General features: G+C 39.1%; 1 protein-coding gene and 1 long non-coding RNA gene across 6 annotated transcripts in view; one reads left to right on the top strand and one right to left on the bottom strand.

The window, feature by feature from the left end:
• Positions 1 to 8,117: 8,117 nt before the first annotated feature.
• On the top strand, positions 8,118 to 8,921 carry LOC143112515 (uncharacterized). The gene is made up of 3 exons (XR_012984776.1): positions 8,118 to 8,274; positions 8,565 to 8,648; positions 8,834 to 8,921. It is a non-coding gene; the product is annotated as an uncharacterized LOC143112515 (long non-coding RNA).
• Positions 8,922 to 10,067: 1,146 nt separating this feature from the next.
• doc2b (double C2-like domains, beta) overlaps positions 10,068 to 12,869 on the bottom strand; it is a 160,626-nt gene continuing 157,824 nt past the window's right edge. For all 5 annotated transcript variants that reach the window (XM_076274641.1, XM_076274638.1, XM_076274640.1 and 2 more), the window contains one exon: positions 10,068 to 12,837. In XM_076274641.1, the coding sequence (XP_076130756.1) occupies positions 12,701 to 12,837 (137 nt within the window). In that variant the 3' untranslated portion in view covers positions 10,068 to 12,700. The remainder of the gene's footprint in view (positions 12,838 to 12,869) is intronic.

Raw genomic sequence — 12,869 nt, 5'->3', positions numbered from 1 at the left:
AAATCTCTCCGGTCAAATTGTCCGATTGAAATTGGCTAATAATCCCGTCCCCCTAACGCAATCTGAATTTGAGAATAAGCCTTAAAATGTAAGCCTATATTAAAGCAATACGTCCTCTGGCTATGTTTTTAAATGTACAGGCTCTACCGTTTGAAAGCTATTAAACAAGACGCATAGCCTGCTGCATTTCAAATAGGAAACATTTCAAATAGGAAGCGCACGCTTATGTTAAACAACGAACAAATGAGTGAGGCGGTTCAAACATGGCCAGGCCCAGGCAGAGTAGCCTTAAAAGTTTTTTCAGAGGCCAGACGCGATGGATGAAGATAAAATTGGTAACGTCTGAAGCCTTAGATGTCCGGTCAACTCCACCACCACCAGATAAAAAGCAGAGGCGTATCTGTCGGAATCATGACGTTGAAAGTGGAGTTGCGGGGTTGCGGCCGCTCCAAGACACTGTCATTCTCCGTGTACACTGGACATGCAACTGTGTTCTGTACCCAAAGTATACAGTAGGCCTATGCTTTCTCTGTCTATGATCTGCAGTTTGAGATAAGACCTTGAGTGAGTAGCCAAGGCTTTGTGCTTGAATGCTGTTTGGCCAGATCTGTGGAACATGATCAAATTCTTGATAATACTTCATTTATGTTTTGTGTGTGGTCTACTTGTTCCAGTTCATTAGTAATAAGGGAAAAACATTGCACAAGAATTGGGGAAGTTTGAAAGTATGTATTTGCACATTCAAAACGCAAAACCAGAGATTAATGCAGGTCTCTGGTAACAGACATTTTAACATCAATCAATCATGTGAACAGCATGCCTCTTTGACCAATGACAATATCGTTCGGTCACGCACTCAATTAAGCTGATTAGCAGTCCTATAAAATAAAATTTGAAATCGCCGTTATTTAACTGAAGGCGGGGGAAGACGACGGCAACAGCCTGTCGCCAATTTTAAACAAGAAAAATAGTAATTTGAGGCAAAGAACTTCGATGAAATGGACATTCAGCCACAGAAATTAACAAACTAGTAAAAAGGAATTTAATTTAGTGTGAGCCCTGTGCTTGGTGGCTAGCTGCCAGCTTTTTAACGTCAGGACACACAGACGTCAGCTTCAGCCTGAGCGCACCGGAGTCTACCAAATTCAGACGGTTGCGGTACTTGGTCTGCAATTGGAGAGCTTGGCTGAATCCCTGCTCTACGAGGTAGGATGTGGGGAAAGCAAGAAGAAGAACACAAGTCTTCTCCCACAGCAGCGGATAACGCAGACCATGTGTGCCTTTGGAGAGCCAGCGCACCTCGGTGTGGAGCAACAGACGCTCGAAGGCCTCATCATTCTTGCCACACAGCTGCCTGAAGAGCCTATCATTAAGAGCATGGGCATTTCTTCTTGTTTGCTTTGTTTTTTAAGTTTTGATATTAAAAAAATATGTATAGCCTACGTAATTGTGCTTGTGTACATTTTGATTGGATATGTAATTTTAACCCACGAAGCAGGGTTCGACTGTTGCAGCCGTCAGGAGCCGTCAACCCGCTCTGCGGCGGTCAGTCTGCTGAATTTGTTTATAGATGTTGCCATGGAAATGACATGCCAGTAGCCTAGAGCGCTCCACTGTAGAATCTTCGGCCGATTCTAACAAAGATTCTAGAGCGGAGCGCTCTAAGGAGGAAACTAGACGGAGCCACCAGGCACAAATCATTCCATTTCGTGTCAAAACAAACAAATGTAATGCTTAAACATTATAATAAATATCAGTGATCAACGCCCCCCATTTGTGCCTGATCGCCCCCCTCTCAGCTATCTCATTCACAACGCCCCCCGACGGTGTTCAAACGCCCCCAGGGGGGCGGTACCGCCCCCGTTGAGAAACGCTAGTTTAAATGGTTAAATTTTTTGCTAGGTAGATGAGGTTTAATATAGTTGGAATGACTGAACAGTTAAATAGGTGGATAGTTTAAATGGTTAAATTATTTGCAAGGTATGAGGTTTAATATAGTTGGAATGACTGAACAGTTAAATAGGTGGATAGTTTAAATGGTTAAATTGTTTGCTAGGTAGATGAGGTTTAATATAGGTGGATAGTTTAAATGGTCAAATTATTTGCTAGGTAGATGAGGTTTAATATAGTTGGAATGACTGAACAGTTGAAACAGTTGAACAGGATGTGTAGTCTTATATTAAGAGAATGAGACTGTATGCTTAAAGCCTGAGAAACTGACAGTTGATGCAGGTGGCCTGGGCACCTGGCACAGGATTATAATTGCTGTGATGTCATAAAGGCCTAATAGTTTTTAATTAATAGTTTAATCAATCAATCAATCAGTTGAACTGGCTCTTTGATAGGGCCTAGATGAGCAGCTGGAAGTTGATACAGGTGCAGGATGGTTTAAATGGTTAAATTATTTAATAGGGAATTATTGTAGCGAGGACTTTTATTTTGAAACAGTTGTGGACAGAGGAAACAGTTGAACATGATGTGTAGTCTTAATAGAATGAGACTGTATGCTTAAAGGAACACGCCACCCAAAATCAGTAGTGATATATGTTCTTACCGGAACTTTCACGAGTTGAGTCGTACCTCTCCCGCGTCGGTAGGTGCACTCAAACGCTCTGTCGCGCGGCGCGAATGTGTTAGCATGTTGCTATGCTAGCGGGCTCTGCCGTGGCTGTAGAGAGAGGCACATAGCAGTATTCAAACACCTCCACGTTTTACCTACTTAAATACAGTTGCACGAGTAGTTGATGAAAAATGTTAGGGCACACAACATGAAACGTGACGATTTTCCAAGCGAATAAACATGAGAACTACAATGTGTGGCGCAATAGCACTTTGGAGTACTTCGACCTAGCGTGGTAATATTATTAACACCTAATTGTAGATCCTATCCACCACAGAGTTTAGAATCCATGCTGGATCGACCCTCAGCCTCTCCCTCCCCTCTGAGCGAGAGAGGCACACACACTAGAGATGCGCTGATGGGCTATTATTTCAACCATAACTGCATAGCAAAACTTATCATCCATCAGCCATCCATCAGCACCAAAGTTGTTGACCAATTTTCAAAACTGCACCTGCCATCCGCTGGTTGTTTTAATGTAGGCTATATGGGTGATGCAGCGCTGCTGACGTGAGGCTAGAAAGCCCTTGCCTGTTCTAGAAAGACTGATCTAATGCAGCAAATATATTAAAAGGCAAAAGTCGTACATTGGCTAGGCCTATCCCCAGAATATCAGCAGCAAACTCAGTCTCTGTCGCGCAAAACAGTCTCCAAATAAAACGCACATCGGCCTGTTGCCTATTCTGCCAGCTTGTGACAATTTATCGTCCAAAATGCTTGATTGCATTGCATTCTCCACATTTTTAGCTACATTTTCATGTACCACATCAGCATTTTTGTTCAGTGAATCTTTTGTAAATTGCTTTACAATTACCGTCGGGCCTATAGGCCTATTTGCCTGGCTTGCCTCAGCTTCGGTCACGTCCTTTTACAATTTTATCATTGTAATAAAAAACGCAATTTGCCACATAATTTCAGCATGCTCCTGGCCTACTAATTAATGCCTATTGTACTTTATTTTTTGCAAAAAGAAAGAAATCCTTTCACATTATAGGCTACTTTACACACTGTTATGTCAGGTTGACTGACAAGCCTGTTCTGAAGACTCCCATTCATTTTGACTGCACGAGCGCGTCTTTTTCAGACAGACATCGCAATTCATTTTATAGCAGGCCATCGGACAAATATGACGCCTCGATATTAAAGAAACTCCGACTCCATTCATTCTGAAAGTCCACCGCACAACAATGCAACGTGCATGTTCACATTTTTAGTAACAACCGCCAAACTTGCTTGCTTGCCTTACACATCTAAGTTTTCCGACTATTTTTCTTACCTTCTTTTTCCGCTGTGGATGTTAGTGAGTTTGTAGAAGTTTTAGCTCTTATGTTCTGAACATCTCGCACTTAAATTCCCTGAATGGTAGGCTACAATTATGTGTTTTATATATAGGCTAATATCTAAACAAAATAACCCAGGCAGTCTCATCTAGGATATAACACAGGTTGAAGTTGGTTCTATTTAGGGAGGTGAACATCTGTAGATGACTCAGAAATGACATCGGAAGACAAGGAGTGAATATGGCAAGAGGCAAGCCGAAGTCTGCTGACAAGGGCCCGACGGTAATTGTAAAGCAATTTACAAAAGATTCACTGAACAAAAATGCTGATGTGGTACATGAAAATTTAGCTAAAAATGTGGAGAATGCAATGCAATCAAGCATTTTGGACGATATATTGTCACAAGCTGGCAGAATAGGCAACAGGCCGATGTGCGTTTTATTTGGAGACTGTTTTGCGCGACAGAGACTGAGTTTGCTGCTGATATTCTGGGGATAGGCCTAGCCAATGTACGACTTTTGCCTTTTAATATATATGCTGCATTAGATCAGTCTTTCTAGAACAGGCAAGGGCTTTCTAGCCTCACGTCAGCAGCGCTGCATCACCCATATAGCCTACATTAAAACAACCAGCGGATGGTGGGCAGGTGCAGTTTTGAAAATTGGTCAACAAACTTTGGTGCTGATGGATGGCTGATGGATGATAAGTTTTGCTATGCAGTTATGGTTGAAATAATAGCCCATCAGCGCATCTCTAGTGTGTGTGCCTCTCTCGCTCAGAGGGGAGGGAGAGGCTGAGGGTCGATCCAGCATGGATTCTAAACTCTGTGGTGGATAGGATCTACAATTAGGTGGTAATAATATTACCACGCTAGGTCGAAGTACTCCCAAGTGCTATTGCGCCACACATTGTAGTTCTCATGTTTATTCGCTTGGAAAATCGTCACATTTCATGTTGTGTGCCCTAACATTTTTCATCAACTACTCGTGCAACTGTATTTAAGTAGGTAAAACGTGGAGGTGTTTGAATACTGCTATGTGCCTCTCTCTACGGCCACGGCAGAACCCGCTAGCATAGCAACATGCTAACACAGCGCGACAGAGCGTTTGAGTGCACCTACCGACGCGGGAGAGGTACGACTCAACTCGTGAAAGTTACGGTAAGAACATATATCACTACTGATTTTGGGTGGCGTGTTCCTTTAAGTCAATGGGGATTTTTTAAAAGTTAATAATTAATAGTTTAAAAAGTATAAAAGTTAGAAAGATGAAAAATACAAAGCCCGGATGTCATAAGTAAGACCTACGTAACAAAGTTTGAATGAAGTTTCTACGTTAAATGGTTTAAGCTGCATTAACTGCGTTAGAAGAAGAAAAATAAGAACTAGAAAAGCATTTCCTGAAAGAAATACAGTGCATGAAAATGCAAAAATATGATGAGTTCATATGGTTAAATTATTTGCTTGGTAGATAAGGTTTACTACAGTTGGAATGACTGAACAGTTAAATAGGTTGATAATTGAAATGGTTAAATTATTTAGGCAGATAGTTGACGATAACTAACAGTTGGAATGGCTCCAATGTTTGCTAGTAGTTATGCTAACTATGTTAACAAAGATAATAATGCTAACCAATTAACTATGCTAACTAGCATGCTAACAATGTTAAAATGTTAACTATGCTAACCATATGACTTAGCTAACCTAACTAATCATTTTTATTAGTTATGATAACTATGCTAATTAGCATGCTAACATGTTAATTAATTATGCTAACCATGTGACTTAGCTAACTTCGCTAATCATCTTTAGCAGTTATGCTAACTATGCTAACTAACATGTTAACATGCTAACATGCTAACTATGCTAACCATGTTACTTAGCTAACTTAGCTAATCATTTTTAGTAGTTATGCTAATTAGCATGCTAACATGCTAACTATGCTAACCATGTGACTTAGCTAACTTAGCTAATCATTTTTAGCAGTTATGCTAACTATGCTAACTAGCATGTTAACATGCTAGCATGCTATCTATGCTAACCATGTGACTTAGCTAACTTAGCTTATCATTTTTAGCAGTTTTGTTAAAAATGCTAACTATCATGTTAGCATGCTAACTATGCTAACCATGTTACTTAGCTAACTTAGCTAATCATTTTTAGTAGTTTTGCTAAAAATTTTAACAATGCTAACAATGTTAACAATGCTAACATGCTAACTATGCTAATCATGCTAACTAGCTACAGTGGGTAGGAGTCATAGTTGATGACAAGTAACAGTTACAATGGCTGAACAGTTAAAAAGTTCAGTAGTTTAAAGGGTTAAATTGTTTAACAATGAAATATTGTAATGAGGACTTTTATTTTGAAACAGTTTTTGGCAGAGGAAGCAGTTGAACAGGATGTGTAGTCTTAATAGGGCCAGTTTGTATGCTTAACCCTTAAAGGAGTTCCGTCACACCGGTGTGACGGGAATGTTGGGAAATTAACATTCTAAAGAATATCTGGGTTCATTGAATTCAACATAGAATTTTAGAACCTTCAATTGTTGCGGAACTTAGAATGTTCAAAAACTACACCTTTAAGGGTTAAAGCCTGAGACTGGCAGTTGATCCAGGTGGCCTGAACACCTGCCATAGGATTCTAATTGCTTAACGGCTCTATTGTGATGTCATCAGCCCATGTTAAGTCTATGGGGAAATTTTGAACAGTTTTTAATTAATAGTTTAAAAAGTATAAAAGTTACAAAGCTGAAAAATACATAGCACAGATGTCCTAAGTAAGACCTACGTAACAGAGTTTGAATGAAGTTTCTACGTTAAGCGGTTGAAGCTGCATTAATTGCGTTAGAAGAAGAAGAAGAAGCCTAGGAAGAACAGTACAGTGCATTTTCATGCACTATAATACGAAGAAGCCTAGGAAGAACAGTACAGTGCATTTTCATGCACTGTAATAAAAAGCCTAGGAAGAACAGTACAGTGCATTTTCATGCACTGTAATAAATTGGATAAAAGTAGAGTGCATTTTCATGCACTTTAATAAGAAGCCTTGGAAGAACAGTACAGTGCATTTTCATGCACTGTAATAAGAAGAAGAAGCCTAGGAAGAACAGTAGTGCATTTTCATGCACTGTAATAATAATAAGATGACTAGGAAGAACAGTACAGTGCATTTTAATGCGCTGTAATAAGAAGAAGCCAGGAGATTTCAAGATAGTGGATTCCATCCACTATAAAAAGATAATATAATTCATTGAATATTTGAACTTGTCCAATGTGGAGGGTTACGCCTATGAAGTCTGGTTGAACACAACGCTTATGTGTATTAATTTTAATGGACATTTTTCTCTTAGAAACCAATGACTGGACCCTAGAAACATAGATACACTTCCATATGTAGATAAACACCTATGTAGTTCAAAGTTCATGTTAGGCCCCAAACCACCTAACTTCCATTCATATTTATCAACTCCTAGGAGATGAGGGTGTGCCAACTTGCACTATTTCCAATGCTTATGAATGCATCAGCTTTACAAGGGGACATTGTTTCAATGCAAACACATCTGAAAGAGGTAATGTTGAAATTGAAAAGATTATTTTTCACATAATGACATATAAATAACAGTTTAGTTAATACTGGTCCATCTAGCCACATGTTACAGTCATGTCATAATTTAGGCTAACATTAAAGGAACCATATGTAAGATTGTGGCCAAAACTGGTACTGCAATCACTTTCAAATGACTGTAGAGAGGTGTATCCCCTACCCCTCCCCCCTGACTCAAGGTTGCCAACCCGGATGCCGAAACACTACTGACTTTGTGATTAGTAGATAGGTGGAGGGTGGCGCAACAGGCCAAAACACAGAATGACATGACAAAACACAACAACATCAGTTGAGGGCTGCAACTTCACTTTTTAAATGACAATATCCTGGCCGGACTACTGTTGTCGGTGATATAAGTATTTGAAATGAACATGATTTCTTAATGTCTAGTGACATATTAGGGCCATTTTATGATTAATTGAAATACATTTCTTACATGCGGTTCCTTTAATATATTCACAAATATTGCAATACACATACCAAACACTATCAAGTGACATATAAGTTGCAGTCGCAGTTCTAAATATTTGTGGATATTGTATTTTTTTGAGTTTGATTATTTGTCTTTTCATAATTTGAATGAACATTATTGTCTGTGTGTCTAAGGGTGCAGATGTGTGTGTTCCGGATAATCGTGGGAGGACTCCCCTACATCTTGCAGCTGGTGAGGGTGATGTGGAGACGGTCAAATATCTTATCAGTAAAGGCGCAGATGTCAATGCCAGAGATAATTCAGAAGGAACCCCTATTATGGATGCAATCCGTTTCAAGTAAGACATAGATATCTCCAAGGTTTTCCTCTCTAATATAGATAGATAGATAGATATTTTAATGTCCACAGGGAATAATCATTTTCACACCTCACTCCATATGTAACAGTATTCACAGTAAGAAGAACGGCACAGCACTGAAGCATACAGCAGCACCACATAGCACAAATGCTGTTTGCTCATTTAAATTATATTCTTACAGCAGTATAGTATATGTTTAATTTTTAAAGAAAGTTTGGTAGAGATCAGTGACAGTTATAAATGTTCATGTCATAATATTGTTTTTTCAGAAATTATGAGGTAGTGAAGTTTTTGGTCAATGAAGGAGCCCTGTTAGAGATGTCCGAGCCGGATCTAGGGGCAGAGATGTGTTGGTGAGAAGAACAACAACGTGTTTGCAATTAGCAACTACAATCCAATTTTCCTCACAGATTTAATTTCTCTCCTCTTCATCTTTTATCTTGATATATTAAATCATTTTCAATTGCATGTTACGACTTTATTAGCATACTTTTGCAAGAACATATTGCATTCAAATGACATACTCTCTTTTTTATAGTCTTGCGTACCTGGGAGATACTGAACAGATGGAAGCTTGGAAATTAGCTGGAGTCAGCTTTAATTTTGCTGATCTTGATGGCAGAACTCCCTTACATGTGGTACATGTCAATACCTTTTTGAGTACAGATGTGTCTTTTGGGCAGTGCATTCTCTGTTGTGCTCTACAGTTGTGTCTTACTTTTGCTTCTTTAGGCAGTGTGCACAAACCAGGAAGAGGTGGTGAGGTACTGCTTAAAGAACGGGTCAAATCTTGAGGTACAGAGATAGTTTAGTGATACTTTAATGAAATAAGATTTTGAGCCCTTGAATAAAATGTTTGAAAAAAGGTTAAACCCTTGGCGTTTCCGCCACTGTTGCTCCCTAACAAGAACTCTTAATGTGTGATGCCAGATGGACAGTATGCATTTAATAATTTCTTGAAACAGCTCCGAGACAGGTTCAATAACCGACCTGTGGATGACGCACAGCGTTTGGGATTGAAGCACCTTTTTAAGCTTCTCACCATAGGGGCCAAGAAGCTACAGAGAAGGGAAAGCACCAAGGTCACTGAAGCCCAGGAGGAAGAATCTGACTGAGATGAACTGGCCTCAGAAGAAGTGTAGCATGTCACAACATGGCTAGTTATCGTAGTAGTCTATAATATATTACACAAACTCCTATCACAAAACAGATATAACCTATTCATGTATTTTTATCTGAAAAAGAAAATACCTCCGTCATTTTGTAACTATATTCGCTGTTTGGGTTTTGAATAGAGTCAATAAAAAAATATATATATATAGATGAAAGATTTCCCAGTTGTGTCTTTGGTTGCTGCTAAGTAAAAAAGGGCTCCATAATAATTATAATGGGGTGACTATTAATTCTGGTTGTTAGGGACCTGAAACCGGTCTATATCGGTCTATGAATAGATCTGATGAAAAAGTTTATCACTGTTCCATATCATTGCTCTTGAACTATAACAACCATAGTAAACGACGGTTGAACTTAGAAGCCGGCTTCACAACAATGGAATCAAGCTGTAATGTTTACTCATATCAACAAAACCAGTAAAAATATCCTAGTCAAATACTGAACAAAAGACTTGAAATTGATAATGTATTAAGAGCATGGGGTTATTTAGATGCATGCTGACAAAACATGAAAATCTGAGACTTGTTTGATAAGAGCATTTGAATCACCGGCATTCATCCAATAATACAACAAGCATGGTTCTCTTTATATTGGTTCTCTACTTTATTAGACACAGGTTTCTGTTGTCAAACATAAATAGCACACCATTCACAAAAAAGAAATATAATACTCTGAAAAGGACATAACGAAAATATCAGATTCAGGTTTCTGATAGAGCACTTGTGTTGTACTCAGTACTCAATGTTGCTGATTTATGTGAGATCATTATCATCAGAATGTTTATCAACTAGGCTGTAATAAGATTTTGTGAGGTTTTGGGTAGTTGTCTCACATCCATATGACCTGTTCATTACTAACATTTATATACCTATGCTGTGCTGTAATAGGTTACAAGAGGACTTGATTGTATTTACTTGAACAATAACGGCTTTCTATCATCTACCAGAAACCAGGATCTGTCCCCCGTTTACCTCAGCCTTGCACCTTTGCCATCAATGCTGCCAACACACAGTGCAATGACACAATGCCAATGTGTCACTGCGTGGCAAATATTGGGACAGGAATAGAAATATGTATCATTTCCATATTAAAAGCTAATACAGACCTAGGAATTACTGTAAAGTGAGTGGTGCAAAAATCACACTTACATAAGAAAAGGCACGATAATTCAGCCAGAATTGGTGCAAGAGTAAGGTGAGTTGAGAGTACATTTGTTTGTTTTGTTTTTCATCAGAGAACCACTAGAATATGCAAACAATTGCCTGAGTGTTAAAAAAGGAACAAAACAGAGACAGACCTTCCACATGCAGTCACATCTCCGGTTAATACAGCAGCCTGGCGGGCAATGCAGTAGCGTTTAAAGGTACAAAAACTTTGTCCAAGAAAAGACACTGACATTCTTTGTAGCATCCAGATTTTTTTTTCACAGAAAAATCAGCAGTATCAAACATTAAGCCATTTTTGTGACAAACCATGAACATTGCATGCATTTCTGTAGTTTGAAGATTGAATACAAAGGCAAACAGATTACAAAAGTGTCACAAGTGTGGCTGTTGTACTGAATATGCATTGAGACAGAAAGTCTGTAGTAGTACGGAGTAGGTGCACAGACATCCTTGCAGGCTGGAGCTCAACTTGGGCTTTGCAGTGGTCAAAGCAATTCAAATGAATACCGGCAGTATTGTGGCGCTGCGCTGCCAATCCGCCATAGTAGCCCATGCAGCTCATTCCTAACCATTCAATTCAGCATCCATGCTGTTTGATTGTAAGAGATTGGAGCCTGACCAGATAAGGTAAAAATATAACCAAGAATAAACAAGAATAACAAAAATAAAATAAAACATAAATTCATGAACATGTATGAATAGTGTTGCGATTATGTCTGCAGTAGAAGCTAAAATGGCTAAGCTGTCTAAACCTCTAAGAATAGCCTAAAACTCACACACAAAGTTACAGAGAAGCTGACGAATAAATGAACAGTTAATACATGATATTTGTTAATATTAAAAGACACAATGTTTACACTCACACATAAACCAAAAGAAGAGAAGAGATAATACTTAATGTGATGAATGTGTACTGTATATCAGTCATGGCTGTCCACGTCTCCTATATTTCTTTTCTTGAGCGTTCAATTTTGTAACAAAGCACAAATAATCTCAAATACAATAGGAACTTTCCACAGGGACCTTGGCACATTGAAATTTTGTATGTTATGGTGGTCAAGCCAAGCCAAGACTTTGTAAAACATGGCAAATGGATGTCCACTTTCCTTTACATGCCACGTGGCTTTGTGGCTAACATTTCTTAATGACAAGCTCATAGCTATGGTGGGGGCATTTGCCTAATTTTTTGTACCGGTAATTTAGAAATGGTAACAAAATCAGTTTTCTGTATACCTTCACTGACTCTGCTGTTCACTTAGCATGTCTGTGTGCTCTGTTCCCTGTTACATACAGCACTTGGGTGCACACTTAGACACCATAGAAAACAATGGTTAATAATTTACATTCAATTGATATATTTTGTATATTGACAGGGTTCTTCGATTATACTCTACCTTAAAAAACAACCAAAAACATTAAAGCAACAAGATACTCCACAAAATTGATATAAAAACAAATGAAACCCAACAAATCTTGATCACTCACTTTTTTTGACAACTGATTGACTGAAAGGAACATGACCAGTGCAAAACCACGGAGGTGTACAAAAATCACAGAGCTTTCTCAAGTCCACACCCAACGTACTTAGGTACCAAGCAGGCAGCGGAGGAATGTGGAACTGCAGCCTACTGTACATTGTGTAAACAACAGATGAATCTTGAGCTTGAGTTCTGAAGGAAAAATCATTCTAATAGTTGGTCAGTTGAGAACGGGGAGGAAAGAAGGATTGCTGACATCATGCCTTGCCTTCTAAAAGGAGGTGTACATTTTCACTTCCTATGTTCCTATGTAATTCCTTCCTTCCTAGAGGTTCCTATGTTTTTTTGATGACACGCTTGTTTTGTGGATCTATGCAGAGCCCTGACATCAGACTACAGAAACAATGTAAAGAGAGCAACATAACCAACTTTTTTTTTTATTATCTGGGAGGAGGTTGGCTCAACACCCATCTCTGAGCCAGTAATCTGCTGGAGGATGCCACGTCTGTCGAGTCTGGGATCACATCAACACAACGAGGGACAATTAGGGTATTTGCTCCACCAATGCTGACATTTCACGAGTCTTCTTCAGTCGTTCATTCCAGAACCAGGAAGTTCATTGGTTAGAGTGTGCCAACGCTCGATTTTCTTGTCCTTGTTTTTGAGACAGTCAAACCAGTGCTTCAGTCTCTCTCCGTTCGCGTTGATTCCTAGCGATACTCCGCCTGGCGATGACAGAGAGCAGCAAGACTCAAAG

Source organism: Alosa pseudoharengus, unplaced genomic scaffold (genome assembly GCF_046254945.1).
Source record: "Alosa pseudoharengus isolate Yale_2024_CS ecotype anadromous, Long Island Sound unplaced genomic scaffold, YU_APseudo_1.1 YU_APseudo_1.1_scf_8, whole genome shotgun sequence".
Taxonomy (NCBI): domain Eukaryota; kingdom Metazoa; phylum Chordata; class Actinopteri; order Clupeiformes; family Clupeidae; genus Alosa; species Alosa pseudoharengus.
The sequence above is the reverse complement of the archived record's forward strand: the minus strand, read 5'-3'. Positions and strand labels throughout refer to the sequence as shown.